The 19,369-nt window shown below is 48.6% G+C and overlaps 1 protein-coding gene across 2 annotated transcripts; it reads right to left on the bottom strand.

The window, feature by feature from the left end:
- Positions 1-1,742: 1,742 nt before the first annotated feature.
- TRAPPC3 (trafficking protein particle complex subunit 3) lies at positions 1,743-14,699 on the bottom strand. 2 transcript variants are annotated; one of them, XM_010977537.3, is made up of 5 exons: positions 14,526-14,699; positions 8,082-8,179; positions 7,745-7,844; positions 6,656-6,838; positions 1,743-2,440 (listed from the first exon to the last, which is right to left on the bottom strand). In XM_010977537.3, exons 1-5 carry the CDS (start codon positions 14,565-14,567, stop codon positions 2,408-2,410), a joined length of 456 nt encoding a protein of 151 aa, XP_010975839.1. In that variant the 5' UTR covers positions 14,568-14,699; the 3' UTR covers positions 1,743-2,407. The 2 variants fall into 2 exon arrangements, with proteins under 2 accessions (XP_010975839.1, XP_010975838.1); XM_010977536.2 differs by lacking the exon at positions 1,743-2,440 and adding an exon at positions 5,426-6,180 and having other exon boundaries at positions 14,526-14,697.
- Positions 14,700-19,369: the final 4,670 nt, after the last annotated feature.

Here is a 19,369-nt window from a genome sequence, read left to right as displayed (position 1 = left end):
TTGCTACTCCTCTCTGGGCTTCATTTCCTTTAGCCAGAAGAAGCAGAGAGTTTGATTAAAGGACAGTTCTAGGCCTGAGCAGGGGTATGAAATGGGATGCGTAGTTAAACTGAACCAGACGAAGAATGTAACCTGCTTAGCACAGCCCTTGGCGGAGCTGATGCTGGCATCTGTCTGGTGGTTCAGAGCATGGGCCGAGGAGTCAGGCAGATCTGGGTTTGCCTCTCTGTGACTGTGGGCAAGTGACCTCATTTCTCCAAACCTCAAATTCCTCCTCTTTGAAAGGGGGATAATGATAGTCCCTAATGACAACAGCTAACCCTTGTGGGGCTCTTAGTTCATGACAAGCTCTATTCTCAGCACTTCATGTAAATTAACTCATTTAATCCTCACACCAACCCTTTGAGGTTGGTATGAGTATTACCTCCACTTTGTAGAAAGGAAAACTGAGGCACAGATGGGTTCACTGACTCACCCATGGTCACAGAGCTAGGAAGTGGGTGAGCTGGGAATTGACTCCAAGCAGGCTGACTCCCCAGTCTTCCCGTTTCTCACTGAGCCATAGGGCCTCTTAGAAGAGACAGTGAATATAAAGGGCTTAACACAAGCCTGGCACATAGCAATGACTCAAAAATGTTAGCCCTTGTTAGTACTGTTACCATGATTCTCCCATTCCTTCTAAATTTCTATCTTGATCTGTCAATAAGAAAACTCTCTGGGCTCCCACCACCCGAGGTCGGAGCCTAGGGAGGACCTGGATGGTACCTTCCTCTTGCCACCCCTTCCATTGGTCTGGTAAGATGAGGGAAGGGAAGGATGTTTGCACAGATGTGTGGCCCGGGGTGTGCAAATAGTCTGGGGAGGGGGTGCAGTGTTAGTAAATTCCTACTCCACCTTGGGATTCTGCATGCCCCTATCCCTATCCCTGACTTTCCATATCTGCCAGAGGACTGGACTCTTGGTTTTACCATTCCTGGGAAGTCCCTCCCTCGGTCTAGCCCTCCGTTCTTCTTTTTAGTTGCCAGAGGCCTGTCTTACAGGACTAGGGAAATGAAGACCCCTCCTGCACCCCCCACCTTTCTCCTCTCTTCCACCCCAGGGGATCTCTCAGCCCCATCCTCAAAAATCCCAGTAATGTCGTGGAAATTAAAGTTACCTTAAATATTCTAATCTTATAACAATTCTGCTTCAATCAACATCTAAATGTGACCACATGTGCCCAGACCACCCAGCGGCCTGGTTGGTGGTTTGGGGTGGGAGGTGAGCTCCTAGAGGGATGGAGAGCAGAGGGCTGTTCTCAGGCATGGCCTGGCTCGGGAGGGAGGGGCTCCCTGGGAGAGGTCTGCAGGCCATTGGGCCCCTCCTTCTGCTTTTCCTGGCCTGCTCACACTGCGCAATCCTGCCCCTTCCTCCCCTTTGCTCAGGCAGCCAGCAAAGCACAGCAGGCCATGGGTGGAGTCTCCTTTACACCCTCCTGAACAGCTGGGCTGGGGAGGACTTGGGGCTGGTGATGCTCAAAGGCAAGGAGGCCAAGGCTGGCTTCGCGGGTGTGCAGCTCAGAAGGGCTGGGTTTAATGCTCTCCTGGGTCATCTTGAAATTCATAATAATTTTTGGACCAGGGGCTCTGCATTTTTCCTTTGCACTGAGCCCCATAAAATGTAGATGGTCCCTGTGAAAACCCATACTGCCCACTCACCACTCTTTCTATGAGCCCACCTCACTCTCTTCTTACACTCGGTTGACAGTGAACAAGAATTTATTGAGCACCTGTTTTGTGCTGAACGTAGTGCTAGACGCTTGGGAATACAGCAATGAACAACAGAGACATGACCCTGATTCCACAAAACTACCATCTGCACACACTCAGACACTCACGGATCCACACACAGCAATTTTGCAAGACACTTCCCCTAATATCATGTTCATCATATCTGCCAATTAGGGAACACTCAGCCTGTGCCAGGAAATGTACATACTTCATTTTGTTTTATCCTCAAAACAGTCAGCAAGGTAGGCATTATTATCTCCATTTTCCAGATGAAAAAACTGAGGCTTAGAGTTAAACTCCCTTGTCCAGTGTCACATAATCAATAAGCGGCAGAGCTGAGACCTGCCTTTGGCTCCCATTTTCAACCTCTCCTCTCCTCTCCTCCCCTGCCCCCCACCACACATGCCTTCAGCTGCTTCCCCATGGATAGGGGCTCCCAGCATCTCCATGGCCCCAGCCCCCAGCTCAGGGCTACACTTCTGTTAAATGAAAGAATTCACATACAGACACACTCCCCAAGAAACACAAGGAAATAGTCACCCACTGAAACACAAAAATATACATATGCAACACATAATATACTGGATAAGAGCTTGGTATCCAATACTGGACTATTTGTGGTTCAAGTGCTGAATCTACTATGTATCAGCTGTGTGTCTCAGTTTCCTTATCTGCAAAACAGGAATAGTAATAGGGCTGTTGTGAATGCTAAATGAGAAATACACGTAAAGTGCTTAGACAGCACTGGGACATAGTCACCCTGCAATAAATATTACCAGGTGCTATGAATAACATTTGCCCGCCCTCATTCACACATTGCTGTCATGTCCATCTTCCCAGCCCTCCTCTAGCCTGACTCAGTCCTAGATTCCCTCATGACTGACAGTCCAGGCCCCCAGAGCCAGGAGGGAAGAGCAACTGCATCTCTCAGCATCTTCCAGGGCTGGCTATACCTGGGCGGGCCCATGTGTGTGGTGGGGGGCAAAGGTGCTGCTTCTCACCAGCTCTGGATCCACCAGAGAAGCCTTTCTAGAGGAGGTCTCCAGCCAAGCAGGTTGAACCAGGCTAAGGCAGGAGGGTGCTGCCCTGTGCCTTGGCTCCCTGCATTGTTCCTGACAACACCCACCCCCCAACCTCTACTGCAGCATCCTCTCTCCGCCCCCTTCCCCACAGTAGAAACTTTCCTCTCCTCCTGCCAGGAGTGTAAATTGCCCCCAGGAATGCGCTGCGTCCCACAGCTCCCCTGGCAGTGGCCAGCGGCTGTCCTGGGGTCAGGCCTGGCCCCACATCAAAGGCTGGGGATTGGTAACAGTGAGGCTCCTCGTCTGCCGCCACCCTCCCCTCCCCTCCCCTCCCCTCCCCTCCCCTCCCACCGGCCCTTTGGCTTTCAGGGAACAGCACATGGTAGCACTTAAGTTCCAGGAGAACCAGAGGATGATTTTCCTGCACACCCCCACCTCAGCCATCCACAATGAACTGCTTGTTAGGAGGCTATTTTAATTTTACTTAATGCAATTTCTGTTCCTAGGCCTCTGTTGCCACCTCCTTCTCAGATCTGGATGCCTAGTACAAATGTAGGGGTGGCCAGTCCGCCAGGGATAAGTGTAACCTAAATATGGAAACGTCATTGGTGGGAGTCTGGGGCAGGAACTGGACTCTCTTACATCAGGGGAACAGGGCTGGTGCTCTGGTCTCAGGAAGTAAGGGGGGTTGGTTAGGGGAGGGCTCAGAACTAGCTCATCCAACTCAGGAGGCCAGCATGAGAGTTTGGGGTGTGTATGGAAGCCAGAGACTTCCTAGCCAATGTGCTCTTTCCCTGGGTTCAGTAGGCAGGCCCTTAGCCAGGCAGCGTGTGAGCTTTGTTTTCAAGTTCCTTGGTTGTGACTAGAAGAAGGGGTCACTTTCAGGCTCTGCCTAGCGTCTGAGATTTTCTCCATCAGGTGCATCTTCTGGCAAATTCTGAAAACCAGGGATCCAATGTTACTCTCTGGGACAGTACAGTGATGATTTGGAGACCCCTGGTGGCCAAAGGCTGCAGAGCAAGGCCTTTTCTTAGAGCTCTGCCCAGCATAGTAAAGCAATGGGATATGCAATCTACAGCTAATTAATTTCAGGAGTGGGGGGACCAGCTGTCGGGTAGCTGGGACTTGTATGTTTGGCTCCATGGGAGAGATGGTGAGGTGATGTTCTGAACGGCTCATAGTCCTCAGCCCTTTCCCTTCCTTTAGCCCCTGAGTGCATATCACACAACTGTGGGGTTGTAACTGGGAGAACTCACTAAGGGGGCTTTGTTTCAACAGCTTGCCGACCCTGTAATGTCGCCCAAGTTAAATTCTGGGAAAGGAAATATCTAAAACCTCACGCCATACAAACAGCTGCTGGAAAGTAGGCTGTGGTACTGGGAGGAGAGGAAGGGCGAGGGCCCCCCTGGAGAAGGAAAGGGTGGTCCAGCTCACTTTTCTTGGCAGGGTCCAGACACCACACAACGCTTTCCACATCTGGGCCCCAGCATTAATTCCCTTATTCTCTCCTTTATTCACTCAAACTCTGCTGTAACTGGACCCTGCCCTAGGCTGGGTGCTAAGGATACAGTTGACTAAAATAGGGTGCCTTGGGGCCTCAAATTGTACCTGGACAGAGAAGTAAAGAGGCTCAGAGATCCTAGAGGGAGCATAAGCCTTCCTATATTTGGGGACACAAAAGTGGCCTTTCCTTCTCCCCCAGGGCTTAAACCAGCTAGAGGAGGCAGGCTGTGTGCCTCTTACTGGTGTCCCAGAACCTGGGTCCTAATCTGTATGACCCAGACACACTTCAAGCACAATGCTCCCATCTCAGGCCTGTCTACTAATCCTGGGGAAGGCCTGGGGGCTCTGTTTCCTCCTAACAATCTGAGTATCTGGACCTCAAGGCCCTAGGCTGTCTGCAAGAATAGGGCTACCAAATATAGCCTGACAACTTCTGATCCCTCCCTTTAAAAACTGTCCTGAAAGGAGGGTATAGCTCAGTGGTAGAGCATGTGCTTAGCATGCATGAGGTCCTGGGTTCAATCCCCAGCACCTCCACCAAAAAAAAGTAAATAAATAAACTTAATTACCTCCCCCCCCAAAAAAATTTTTTTTTTTAAAAACAAACAAAAAAACTATCCTAAGTTCTGTGAGACTGAGAGGGAGCCACAGGCCTGCCCCGCCACCCCTCCGCCACACACACAGTGCCAACCAGGCATCATTGTTAAGAACATGGGCTTTGGAGTTTGGCTGGGGCTTTGAATCCTAGCTTCTCCACTTACTAGCTGTATGACCTTGGGCAACTTGTGGCCTCCCTTCTAAAAGTGGAATTATTGTGAATTAGGTAATGCACACACAAGAGTTTACATGGTCCTTCTAGCCAAATCCTCCAACCTGGTGGCCAAGAGCCCAGGATAGTCCATTTTAGGTACATCTGGGATAATGGTCTGCTTCTAGATTTTGCTACAGACAGTTGACAAAAATGACTCTGAAGGAGCCTCAATGCTCCCAGGTTTCCCAGGCTCTCTGGTCTGTGGGGAGAAGCTATTCCTAGTCCAGGTAAAATCAAGGCAGGGCCCAGGAACTTAGCACATCTCCTCACCCCACTGGCACAAAATTCCCAGGGCTAAGCAGAAAGAAAACAGGACATGATTGGGGTTTCACTCAAGAATGTCTTTATTGAAGAACTGGTAAGAAAAAAGGATGGACCCTCTGTAAAAAGAGGAGATGTTGCCTCCAAACAGCAGGGAGGAATGAGAGACCTGGATGGCTTCCCAGAAGTCAGTGTTTCTGGCATGACTGGCTCCCCTTTCCTGGCAAGCACTAGAGTGTGTCACACTACAGCTAGCGATTCCTACCCACCCCTCCCAGCTTCTCCTCCCCCATCCCATGAACCCTGGATTCCCTACAGCCATTTGCCAATGGCTTTCTGAAGACCCAGGGATAGATGTGCTAGGCTTGCCTCTTAATGGGGTCAAAGTGAATTTTGCTTTGGAAAATTCAAACAGGAATGTAAAATGCTTTGAGCTCTTTCTAGTCCAACCAAAGATGATTACATCCAGCCCCTCTGAAGGGAAAGGGAGCAAAGAATTTCCCTCCTGAATGTGCACACTTGTAGGGTAAGTGGACTATATCACAGTCTGCTCTTTATTAGCACAGAGACTGGAAACAAGGTTAGAAGAATATATAACATCCGTGTTAAAGAGTCACTGAATTCCAGAGGGCAGAGGAGCAATGAGGCTTTCCAACAAGTGCTCCTGCTCGCTACCCTGAAGTCCTGGGGATGGTCATTCCTCTCCAGCTGGGAGGTTGTCCTCAATCCGCCTGATGAACCTCATCCGGATTTCTGTCACACCGTCTCCTTTCAGGGTGTCCTGGACAAACTTGGCTTCCACAGCCATCTGGACCTGGGGGACAGTGGGAAAATGAAGGGGCAGCGCCTAGCCACAGCCCCTGGGAAACCACTGGGGATGGAGCTGTAGCTGACTCATCCACAGCATCCTAAACAAGGGGGCTGGCTCCCCACAAGGACAAGATTGCCGGTTCCAATGTCCCTGTGCACAGGGCACTGGCCCCGACCCAACAGGAGAGACTTAGCGAAGAGCACTCACAGATATAAGTGCCACCCAATGAGCCAATCTGGGAACAGATGTTCCTGGCCTTCGGGGGCTGACAGCACCACCTCCCAGCCTAGTGGGAAGGATCATTACCATGTAGGGCTATCCAACTTGAATCCTGTAAGTGGCAGTGTCATCATCTCAGGCAGAAAACCACTGGGGTGAGCTAAAGGCCCTTCTTCTCACCCTCTCATTCATTCATTCAAACATTTATTAAGCCTCTATCACATTGCAGGTGTCTCAGAAAGTAAAGAGCTGCACTCACCATCTCCAAGGCTCCCCGCAAGACCCCACACAAGAGATTGGAATAAATAAGGGATGAGTGGTTATCAGGAAGTTCCACAAAGTCCACCAAGGGATTATTTTCCAAAATGAGGGAGAATTCGTCACCAGCTGGGCTCCAATTGGTGATGCTTGGAGTGATGCCCAAGTACATCTTGAAGGCCACCTGTCAAGAGACACACAATGGCACCACGGGGAAGAGCAGTACAATAGGGAAGGTGACGGAACTGGCAAGGGGAATTAAGTGACTCAGGGAAAAACTGTGGTCTCTGCAAGACATTGAACATTTAGGTATTCAGGGCAAAAAGGGAAAAGCATCTGTGCACAATTCCACACCCTTCTACTTCAAGGCATCATACAATTAGGCAACAACTTGCTGACTACCTGCATTCTTAGTGGAAGGAAGCACTGATCTTCTAATGGCGGTAACTGCCCTGAACCAGCATCTAAGCCCAGAGAGGTCCCAATCCACTTCCCTGTCCACTCTCTCTGCTATCTGAACCCTTCTAACTGACACCACAAAGATACAGGTGTGTTATCATTTATTATTAATCCTACAATATGTAACACTAACATTAATAGCAAACACTTACTATACACACATGGTGATAAGTGCATTCATTTTACCTGAATGCTCATGTTCATTATTTCACTTACTCCTTAACAATAACCCTATGAGGTAGCTCTTCATTTTCTTCATTTTAAAGATGAGGTAACTGGTAATTAAAGGGGTTAAAAATAACTTACCTAAGAACTAGTAAGTACTGGAGCCAGAACTTGAAGCCAGGCTTGTCTATATTCTTAACCCCAGGCTACGCTGCTACCTCTGCACAGCTGAAGAGACCTGGCTTTGATTTCAGTGGGGCTTAATCCACAGGGATGATCCCAACCATTCTTTCCTTTTTCACAGTCTGTGCTATTTCCAAAACACCAGGAAGGCTTCTGTGGCCCAAACTGCTGCCTAGCTAGTCCTCTGGAAACTAAGGGCCTCTCTAAGGGAGACGGAGAGAGTGGTAAGCAGTGCCTCCCAATGATAATTCCTCAGCATGGCCAGGCAGCTCAGGATAATGACCTTGGCAATGACATCTGCAGTTTCTCGAAAGTCATGGCACCTCCCAACATTTGACCGTGCCAAGAAATCCTCAATCAGTCGGACTCCAATGTTATAGCCCCTGGGAAAGAAATGAGAGAACAGACTAGATTATGGGGTCTGAATGTCCTACGTCTAAACATAAAGCTGTTGATGGTAAAGTGAAAATGAGGACAACCCCCAAAACATCCCAACAAATGAGCAGTGGAAACTGTACCCAAAGTGTTACGAGGACCCTGTTCTGGGCTCTAAGGAACGGTGTAGATTCAGTGCGCTTAGAGGCCCCATTCCTGGCTCTCCCACAAGGAAGCTCACTCACATTTTGTCCAGCTGTTTATTCACATCTTCATCATTTTCATAGTCCTTGCACAGCTGGGTGACTAAAGCCCCATAGGTCAGGGTGAAGAGCTCAGAGCTCTAAAAGAGATTCAAAAGGCAGTCATACAAAAAGCCACACAAAAGGGAAGGTCTGGTGAGAGTCTGGATCAGCCGTACTACAACTGTCAAAATTCAAAGGAAGGTCACCTGTGTCTGGTGGGCAAGACCATCATCTTCGGTGAGTAGCTAAAGATTTTGGCTCCCTAGGGTCAACATGACAGGATTGAAACCAAACCCCAAACCCACTGTAAATGGGCTATAAAAGGCACCTCACACACTAAGCAGTCACCCTTCCAACACACCAAGGTGGGCTTCTGCTGACCCAGGAACCCACCACAGCTACCAAGCCTAAGCACAGACCACTAAAATCTGGTGTGGGAGCAACAGTCATTCACTAGATACAGTGAAAGACAGACCCGAGACAGACATTTACAAATTAGCCTTTGTGTGTTACCAGGTGTGAGCCATCACTTCCCTACAAATGTCCTGGACATTAAACTGTACTCCCAAGGCCCCTCCCGGGAGCAGCAGAGAGCCCAGGGGCCCAGTCCATGGGGAAGGAAGGAAGTCCCAGACGAAGTCCATTGCACTAGTGATAACCAATAATCCCTCTAAGTTACCAACATGGAAAAAAATAATATTCCTCTAGCCATATAGCTAAAGTGTTTCCAGGTAACTCTGAAAGGCATACAATCTTTTGAGTGAGTACCTGGAACACAATACTGACCTGGACTGGTTGCTATTATAACCACAGTTAAAAATCACAGAAACTCTTTCTCAGATAAAGAATCCTGTCTCCTGCCTACCAAGAAACTGAGAGATGTGGAAGGTGAAAGGAATGGCAAATAGCAAGACCACAGAATAAAGCAGCACGTTAGGGGAAAGGCATTATCAGAGTTTAAAAACAAAGTGACAAACATATTAACAGCACATTTGGATTAATGTACTCATGCAGAAATAAGACTGCCACCCAATCAGTCCTTTCTGAATGGAGGCTTGTCAGACTTGAGCAGAGCACCTTTCTGTCTGCAAGTTTTCTGGAGAAGAAAGTATCACTGGCGGTAAGGTCCAGGTTCACAGTGCTTCTCACCTCACCCCCACGAGGTCACTGCAAGAACAGTAACGGGAATGTCTTTTGCCTACATCGTACTTCATTCTATTTGTCATCATCTCATTTTTTCACCCCATAATAACTCTATAAAGCAGAAAGGACAGGAACTAATCTCATTTTAGAGAAGAGGAAACTGAGACTCAGAATGGTTAAGTAATTTGCCCAAGGACAGCTAATTACTGACAAAAGTAATTTTGGGGAACAAAACCCAGGAGATTCTAAGCCAATGTTCATTCTGTCCACTGTTCCCCACAACTGCAGGATCAATACCCCCCTCCCCTCAAAAAACAAACAAGTTAGCTGCATTACAGGGTCAGAATCAGTTTCAGAATTAGGAAGCTCTTTGAATTCAGCTACAACAGTCAGACCAGGATATCTCCAAGAGACCGTTTACTAAATATGACAATTAAGGGGAAGCTATTAAGGAGAAGAATGATTTTTTTTTTTAGTGAAGTTAAGGGTTTGGCACTAGGATGGCTTGGGCATGAATGGATGGAGACGATCCAGCAGTAACCAGTCATAGCATTGGCTCCACTGCATTAAATCAGGACAGCTTTCCTTCTATTATTAATGAGCCCTTGGATGGAGACTCCAAGAGCCTCAGCCCACCATGATGCCAAGTAACATGCACATCACAATGTTATCAAGCACTTTATACATGCAACTGCCCCCAATTTACCAATAAGAAAAAGCAAGGTCCTAAATAGAACTGTCTGTGGTCACAGAATCAATATGCCTGGAATCTGGGAATAAGATCCCTGACCCAGGCTCTTCAAACCCTCACTTAATTTGCAAGTCTTTCTCCATCTTCAACTGTGAACCAAGACTATTTGGAACAGCATGTGACAAAAATATACAACTTAAAGGTCTTCAGACTTTAAAAATAGGAGTGAGTTGTGTTATAGAAAAAAATCATTCATTCCAAGTTTACTATGTACCAGGGACCACCTAACAAGAGGGAAACAGATAATAAACGGAATAAATAAGTGGTTTGCCAGATGGTGATAAGTGCTAGGAGGAAAATAAGCATAAAAGAAGATTAGAAGTATTTATGGTCACCTGTATGTGTGTGTGTCGGGGGCGGGGGGTCCAATTTTAAATAGGGCAGTCAGAAAAGGCCTCCTTAAGATGGTATTTGTCTGGAGGGGAGGGTATAGCTCAAGTAGTAGAGTGCATGCTAGCATGCAGGAGGCCCTGGGTTCAATCCCCTGTGCTTCCCCCCCAAAAATAAATAAATAAGTAAACTTAATTACCTACCCCCCCAAAAAAATTTTTAAAAAAGTGCAAGATGATATCTGTACAAAGGCCTAATGGAAATAAGGGAAAGTCACAAACATATCTAGATGAAACAATTCTAGGCAGCAAGTGGAAGGCTCTGAGGTGGGAGTATGTCTGCCACGTGTGAGACCAGCATAATTAGAGAGGACTAAACACAACAGCAAACAGAACAAGTCAGAAAAGTAACAAGACGCTGCAGAGTCTGAAGACCCTTACAACGTAAGGTCCCGTGGGAACTTAAAGGTCAGCCAATTCAACCTGTCCGATTTCTTCATTGAACGTAAGCACCACATTCTTCCTCCCAACAGAAACATGACTCTCTTCAGCAACACTTCTACTTTCAGACTGCTTCAATGATGTTTAATAATAATGATCACTAACACCTATAACACTTGCAGAGTGTCTTCGCTGATACTTACTGACCTTCACAACAACCATGAGAGGTTAGCAGAACAAACATTATTTATCCCCATTTTACAGGTGATAGTTTAATCACCAATAGACTGAGACTCAGTCTTCTTATAGTTGAGCACTGTCCTATAAAAAGTTATGTCATCCTAAGCCAGTACTTAATCTCCCTGCACATCAGCTTTTCCCATCTGCACGATGGTGACATTATCTGCCCTTCAGGGTTACTGTGAGATTCCAAGAAGATGATGTGTGTAGAGCTCCTGCTGCACAGGACACACTCTAGAAGTAGATACTGTTATTTTCGGTCTCTGTGGTGTGGTGCCTGAAAGCACCCTGAGCTAGGTTTAAAGAGGAAGATTTTAAATCACTAGAAAGAACTTGCTAAACCTCAATCTCCCCAAACAAAAACAGTAACAGTGAAATCTGGCATGTCAATCACAGGGTTGATGGGAGGGTCAAACGAGATAATGGACTTAAAGATGCTTTGCAGACCAAGAAACCATAGGAGTGGTTTCATACTGGCATAGCCAACATGATCTCCAACTGCTTCAGGCACAACCTGAGCAGGGTGAACTAAGCTAAGCCCTACACTCAGGTGAGCTGCCACACTTGATGGTTTTCAGGCAATTTTTAGTTAGTGCCCCAAACAGAACATCAAAACTCCTAAAGGGGGCTGATTTTTGGAGTTAATGCTCCAAGAGTCCTACTTACTATTTTTGTCAGCACAAGTAATCCAGTGTGACTGCCCCCCCAGCAGCTGGGGAAGGAAGGTAAGTAACAGGGCTGAGTCTATCCCTCTTTCTCACTCTCCTGCCTCCTGTCATACAGACTCTGAGGGCTGCCACTCAAGTAGTAACTCACCTGAGCTCTGGAGAATAGAGCTACAACCCAAAAGAAGGGCAGGCCTGATTGTCCATGGGATTCAAGAACCAAACACCATACAAACACACGAAGACTAATATCTTTGCGTGGTGATCATTTTCTAATGTACAGTAATATCAAATCACTATGTTGTGCACCTGGAACTAACACAGTGTTGTAGATCAACTATACTTCAATTAAAAAAAAAAAGATGCTTGCTAGCTGACCTTTACTGAGTGTCAACTGTGTTCTTAAGTGCACTATCACTTTGCTAGCTTTACATGCAATACCTCAATTAATCCTCAGATAACCCTATGATAGAGACACTATTATTACCTTTTTAAATTTATTTCTTAAAGATGGTGGAACTGATGCTTAGAACAATGACAGCACTTGCCCAAGGTCACACGAGAAAGCAGTGAAACCAAGACTCAACCCCAGACAGTGTAATACTTCTGTCTTGTGTACTTCTTTGCTTTTTTCATAGAGTATGTGCTTCTTAAGGTTAGGGACCAGGACTTCATCTGTGCATCTCCCACAACACCAAGCACAATGTTTTGCACAGAGCTGAGACTCAGGAAAGGTTTGGTAGAAAAATGGACTGTTTGCTTGCACACACTAAAAGCAGAGATCTAATTACTTGGGCATATTAACCGTTTAAGTCTTGTAAGGTTTAAGTGGGAACACAGCAATCAGCAGAAGATTGGGCTGCTTGAGGGGGAAACTCCAACTGGAGAGGAGAGAAGAGGAGCATGTCAAAATCAGGTGGCTACAAAGAGGATCATGTGACAAGCCCCAAGTAGGTACCAACAGGAACTGAATGAGGCACCAAACACTCATGTCATTCATTCAATATAGACTGCCTAGTGCCAAGCATAATCCTAGGTGCTGAAAATGGAGCAGTGAACAAACCAATCTCTGCTCTCATGGAGTTTACATTCTCATGGGGGAGACTGAAAATAAACAAGTAAATATATAATTTATAATAAAATACTTTAAATGAAACAGACAGTGCTTGAAAAAAATACAGAGTACAGTAAAAGGATAGAGAATTAGTCAGGTGGTCAAGGAAGGCCTCTCTGAGGAGGTGACATCTGAGTAAGTGTGAATGAGGTGAGGAGCAGCTAGGTCCTCTCTGGGAGAAGTTCCAAGCAGAGACAACAGCAGTAGCAAAACCCTGACGCAGGAGTGCACTGCTGCCCCCTCCTAATTCCCTCACTTCACCAAAACTGAGTGAATACTGAAGACTGGGGGTGGAGACTGAAGGTTCCTGCTAAAATGGTGTTAAAGATTTCAATATTGATTCCAGGTAAAAAAAAAAAAAAAAAAGATACCAAAAAAAAAAAAGGGCTAGATATGAAAACTAAGCAGGAAGATTTCTCATATCTGCTCATATCATAGGAAAAGGAGAAGGAAAGGAGGACGCAAGCATTTTACACTATTATCTCTAATCCCAGGCAGGCATTATTGTCCCCATTTTATAAGTAAGACAGAATTCCAACCAATGTCCATGCTTTTCCCCCTATATGACATTGTTTCCTAGCAAAATAGTCTTATCTTTTTATCATTTAAACTCTTGGTATTTCCTCCAAAACAGGAATTCTTAACTTGTGATTCACAGAGTATCTTCACGGGACCTACAACGCCTCCCCTCCTCCAATGTAAGCAAATGTCTGCGTATGTCTGTCTATTTACTATTTCTGGACAGAAGACCCATGGCAAACATCAACTTCCCAAAAGGGGTATGCGAGAGAAGTTAAGTGCAATACTGCTCTGGAGTAATAGGGCCTCCTGGCTGCCCACTTCTGGTGGCTCTTCCTGGTGTAAGATGCAAAGGTTTTAAGGAAGTGCAGTCATCCCCTCTAGAGCTGCGTGTCAACAAATGGCCCCTGATTTGCCCTGCGTGCAACGTCGGATAACTCAGTTTGTAAATCGGAAAACAAAGACAGATGGGCAATTCTGGAAGAAGTAAGAATATGCCAAAGAAAAGGAACATCTGCCAAGAAATCCCCTTAGTGTGGAGAAAAAAGTCATTTTACCTTACTTCCAAGACCGAGGCCCCATCCGCAGACAAACTTTATGCAGCTATAAGGTTTCCCACTATTCCCAGAACAATAAGGGAGCCTAGCCTTTCACGAGAGGGCCACCATTTACTTACTGCCTACCCTGGCCCACCCCTTACTCTTGCTTTAAGGGAAGACCAGTATCTGAGCATCTATTACAAAGTCCACAGCATAGTGTGAGACACATTTGGGATCAGAGAGACATGAGTTCAAATCCTAACTCTTTATAGTTGTAAATTTAGGCAAGTTATGCAACCTCTCTGAGCTTTAAAACGGAGACATTGTCCACCTGAGAGAGTCTGCGGATTAAATGAGATAATGGATGTCAAGTGCTTGGCCCAGTGCCTCACATACAGTTAAGAAAACAGTGGGAGTTACTGTTATTACCGTCGTTGTCGTTGGTCTAGCACCTGGCAGTACCGAGGCCTCGGGGGAGGGGTCTCTGAACTATTTCAGCGGCCCTCCAACCTGCCTCGGGCCCGGAGTGAGTCTCCGCTCCAGACCCACCAAGCAGCCTCCTCCTCCTTCCTTCCAGCGGAATCACCCCCTCCCAGCGCTCAGAGAGGGCGTTTTCCCAATTGCGCCTCGCGCCCGCGCCGGGCCCCTTCCCCAGAACGCCTCCATTCCGCCTCGCCCGCCGAGGTCACACGCTCCAAATTACCATTTTCTTGCTCTCGGTGCCACGGTTTGCCTGCCTCGACATGGTGCCGGCTGCCCTACCGCGTCTCGCCAAAGACCCACTCAGGGACCACCTTCTAACACCGAAGTCTCAGCCGCCCCTCAGCGTTCGGGATTGACCGGCACTGACACACCGCGCCTGCGCGGCCTACGGCGGGGCACCACGGGACTCGTGGTCCGGCCGACTAGGGTAATTCCCGCCCAATAAACGCCGGACTACAACACCCAACAGCCCCACTGACAGCACCGCCCCTTAGCGCAACAGGACTACAATTCCCAGAGTGCTCTGCGCGTGGCGGACTCGTGGAGCCTGGCTCCCCGATGGGCTGCATTCCGGCCGCTGGGTGGCGCCCGCAGCTTGCGGTAATCCTGTCTCAGCCACACACTTCCCCTTCCTCTCACTACCCCCAACACCGAACCCGGCCTCAAGATGCTCCGCAAATTCCTCTCTTGCTGGGGTTGGTCTTGGAAAGTCCCTCTTTCAAACTAAACTAGCTTCTTCCGCTTTTGCAATTCAGACCCAGAAGCTCCCAGGATGTCCCTGAAAACCTGCTATGGCTCATACACAGATCTAGCTTCTTTTACAAAAATATTTAACAACAACCTACGATGTGCCAAACATTTCTCTAGTGCCTTTCTCTTCAAACTGCCATCTGTCCCCAAACCGCAAACGTAGCCAGCAGCTGCATCCTACCACTGTGGCCTCCTGATGAAATAATCCAGTCTGATACATAAAGTTCAGGTCACTTTCTCCCCATCTCTCTCCTAGAACAACTACATAGCCTGGTTCCCAGAAAAGAAAGATCCTGGGCGTTGGTAGCAGCCAGTCCTGGGGTTTAGTCCCTGCTTTGCCATTTTAGGCAAGTTGCTGGATCTCTCTCAGTTGTTGTGAAGATTGGTGAGACATGTATGCAGAGCACTTGGCACAAAGTAAATGTGCATTCCCTTTCTTCCAGCCACTCTCTAAAAACACAGGCCCCAGAAACACTAGGGGAATGTGCTGGCCACACCCTCACCCATCACCAAGGGGAAGTCCTATAGTCCCCAATCATAGCTCTTTGGTTTCAGCTCCAATCATCCCTCCCTGGCTGGTCAGTTCTGAGAGGGCTGGGATGGGAGTCCCTGAGCACCCTCTCCTCACTTAGGCCTGGTAGCCTGACTCTGCAGCAGCTGCATTCTAGCCCCTCACCTTCACCATGACAACCAGCCTGCTCAGACGTGAGCCAGCCTGGATGGGGAAGGCTGGGGGGCCCAGGCTACTCAGCCTGAGAGCCAGTACCCAAGATTCCCCCAGTCTCTCCTTCGAGGTGCAGGACCGATCATTATACTCTTCTCCCTATGGCATAGACATTCTGGGGCCTCCCTAGAGGCGGTGACCTTTGGCTCTCCCTCCTGTGTCAGTGCCTTGGCTGAGGGTTCTGGGAAGGAACATGAGGGTGCGTTGGGGGCAGGGGTGGGCTAGCCAAAGCTGGAGAAGAACCTCCTGCATTCCCCGGAGAGAGGACAGCTGAGGTGAAAGCTGCAGTTGGCTGGCCTGTCTGTCGGTCTGGGCCCCTCCCTGCTGGCTGCCCTTGGCTGCCCACAGAAACCTGAGTCACAGTCACGGCCAGCCGCCCGACCCCACCCAGCCTGCTGTCAGGCAGGACAGTTCTGGAGAGACAGGAGGCGGAGCCTTTCCCTACTGGTCTCACAACCTCTGAGATTCTTCCTCTCTCTGTGATTCCTCCTCTCTCTGTGATTCCTCCTTTTGGCGTCTTTTTCTTTGGAACTCCTCCTTGCAGAGTCACCAGTCCTGAATTAAGGGTGGAGGTCCATCTCAGGCTGATCCATAGGGTTCCCTCCTGGCTACTTAGATGACTGCTCTAAGAGCTCTCATTCCCAAATCCCAGTCCCTCTCCACCACCCCTCAAGGCCAGGATGCTTAAGAACACCAGGAACCCTCTTCTCCTCCCTGGAAAAGAACACAGCAAGGACAGAATCTCATCCCTAACAGGGCTCTAGACAAGGACCCCCCCCCCCCCCCCAGAATCCAAAGGGTTGAACCTGGATCTGAGTTCCTTCCCTTCCAATCCCTCTCAGTTATTTCTCTGTAAGAGCTGGGTTGGGGGAGGCCTTAATTCAGCTGGTGTCAACACCACTTTTGAAGGCATTCCCTACTCCCAGCCCCAGGGATTGAGCCCTGGAGGCTATGGCTCCCCAGGAGAGCAGTCTAGGTTAGAGACCGCTTCCTGCTGCGGTGTCTTGTGGGTAGGGTGGGAGTGAGAATCTGGTATCTGTTCTCTCAGCTGCCCCCACCATGAGGCCCCTCCCACTTCCTACTTTGTGGGTGTGGAGACAGTCTCCAGGGCCTTGGTCCAAATTCATATCTGTTTGTCAAATCTCCTGGTGATTTCCTTCACCTCTCTGTCAGGTTCATCCCGGACCCTGCCCCACCAAACCTAGGAGGTTGTAAATGCTCTCGCTCCTGCTATCCCCCTAGGGGGATCAGGAAGGGGACATATTTCTGAGCCTCATTCAGTGACCTACCTCCTAGCCCCAGCCCAGCCTCATGGTGAGACTAACGGCTCATTCAAGCCTGTTTCCGTGGAGGGGGAGGGGACTGCCCTGGGCACTAGGGAAGGCACGGGAGAGGCGACAGCGTTCCCAGCCCCTTACCAAAGAGGGCAGGGCATCCTCTTGGGGCCTCAGCCCCCGATGTTGCAAGTGCCCCACTTGCTCCTTCTCCGGGATGTCTAATATTTAAGGGGCCACATGAAGCACTGTCACCCAGCCCTAAACTCAGAGACACCCACTCTAAACGCTGTCAGTTGCCAAGGTCTGGGATCCACCAGGGATCCTGGTCAGTTAGGAGGTAAATGGAGAGGATCCCACTCCATCTGTCCACTCTGACTGCATCAATCACAGGACAGTGGTGCTCTCCTGGCTCCCCTTCAGTCATCCTCCCAGGACTCCCTGTGGACCCATCAGGCATGCAGGAAGCCTTCTGAGGCTGGCCAGAACTGTCTGTCAAGTTGCCTAACTCCCAGATGTCCCCACCTCTAGCATCTTGGGAGGAGGTGCAGGAGCCTCTACCCTCAGACTAGGGAAAGGTTCCTCAACCTTGGCACCATTGACATTTTGGGTTGATGATTTCTGTTCCGGGGGCAGTCTTGTGCATTGCAGATGTTAAACAACGTCCCTGGTCTCTAAGTACTAGGTGCCAATAACGCCCCTAGTTGTGACAACCACAAATGCCTCTAAATATTGCCAAATGTCCCTGGGGAGTAAAACTGCCTCTGGCTGAGAACCACCTAGCAGGCTAACACCATACACTGCCTCTTTGCAGGGAGCTTCCCAAAGTCCATCCTAGATTATTAGACACAATGGAGGATTTCCAGTTCTAAAGCACTGCTCACCCTTCCCCTTTTGAAAAACCTTCAACAGCTCCCCAAGAGCTACATTATGTAGATCTTGGTGCCAACTGGCATTCCAATCCTCCTACATAGGCTATCCCTGGCTTACCTTTTCATCTTTAGCTACCATTTTCCCCTCCACTATCCCTGAGCTCTAGCCAAGGAGGGTACCTCACTATTCCCACCTATGTGTCTTTTTTTTTTTAAGGAGGGGAGAAGTCATTAGGTTTACTTACTTATTTATTTTCAGAGGAGGTACTGGGGATTGAACCCAGGACCTTGTGTGTGCTAAGCATGTGCTCTACCCAGTTGAGCTATACCCTCCTCCCGCTTCCTGTATGTCTTTCTCCCTGCAGTATCCCCAGGATCTCCGGTGGGAGTTGGGAAGAACTATCCCAGACAGCTCTCCCCTGTTGGGTTCATTTCATCAACACTGAGTCTAGTCACTCTCTGGCTAAGGGTGGGCCTGTTCAGCTCTGGAAGATGCAGGCCCTGAGGCCTCTCACCTCACAAAGGACAGTTCTGGACCCCATCATTCTCGCCCTGCAGATGGGATGGCTAACAACAAAGATGGAGCATCTGCTCCTCATCCTAACCTGCTTTTCCTTTTGAAGGCCCATCATCATCATCATTACTTATTTATTAAGCACTTCTTATATGCCAGGCTCTGTGCTAAGCATTTCACCTAGGATGGCTTATTTAACCTTTACAACAACCCCATGTCACTCCATGGTATTATTATTTTCCTAATTTTATTGGTGAGCAAACTAGGTTTCAGAAAAGTTAAGACAGTAGCTTAAGATTACCAGCTCCAGTTTCAGGCCATCTATCATCATCCTTTTCTAATGTTTTGGGGCTGGAGAAAGTACTGTTCTCTCCCTAGCCCTCGCAAGAGGGTTCAGGCCCTCAGTCACTCACTCGTCCCAGGACAGTCTGCTCCCAGGTTGCCTGAGACCCAGACTCTTTTGTTTCCCACCCTCTCCCTTGAAATGGCTGCTCTCTGGAGCTGCTCAAAGCAAGAAGACATTGGCGGGAAAGGGGGGCAAGAGGACAGCATATCACTGGGCCTAATCTCTGGGCAATGGAAAACTAGACAAGTGACCTTCTGGAGGTCAGGACAAAGGGCAGGGATGGGGTAGGCAGGGCCCAGCTTCGCCTCCTCCTTCCTCCCCTCTGTCAATCCCTGCAGCACCATCATCATCGATCCACCTTCCCAGCAAGCGCCCCGCTCTCTGGCCAGGCTGGGCCTGACTTGGCTTGAGGCCGCACCTCAGCTGGCACTAACAAGGGGCTTGGGGGATCCTCTCCCCTGGGCTGGGAAGAAGGATTATCTGGGGGAGAGGAGTCAGACGAACTCACTCCCTCCTTGGGTAGAACACAGGGGAGAAAATCCTTCCCGGGAGATTTTCTGATGGGGCTAGGGGAGGTTCAGGGC

The sequence above is a fragment of the Camelus dromedarius genome, chromosome 14, assembly GCF_036321535.1.
Source record: "Camelus dromedarius isolate mCamDro1 chromosome 14, mCamDro1.pat, whole genome shotgun sequence".
Taxonomy (NCBI): Eukaryota; Metazoa; Chordata; class Mammalia; order Artiodactyla; family Camelidae; genus Camelus; species Camelus dromedarius.
The sequence above is the reverse complement of the archived record's forward strand: the minus strand, read 5'-3'. Positions and strand labels throughout refer to the sequence as shown.

Bases quoted from the DNA above. Each gene is read 5' to 3' on its own strand.
- TRAPPC3 (XM_010977536.2), bottom strand. From the start codon at position 14,567: ATGTCGAGGCAGGCAAACCGTGGCACCGAGAGCAAGAAAATG. The intron at 8,180-14,525 runs GTAATTTGGAGC...AATCTCTTTTAG, and splicing joins GCACCGAGAGCAAGAAAATG to AGCTCTGAGCTCTTCACCCT. The intron at 7,845-8,081 runs GTGAGTGAGCTT...TTTCTTTCCCAG, and splicing joins AATAAACAGCTGGACAAAAT to GGGCTATAACATTGGAGTCC.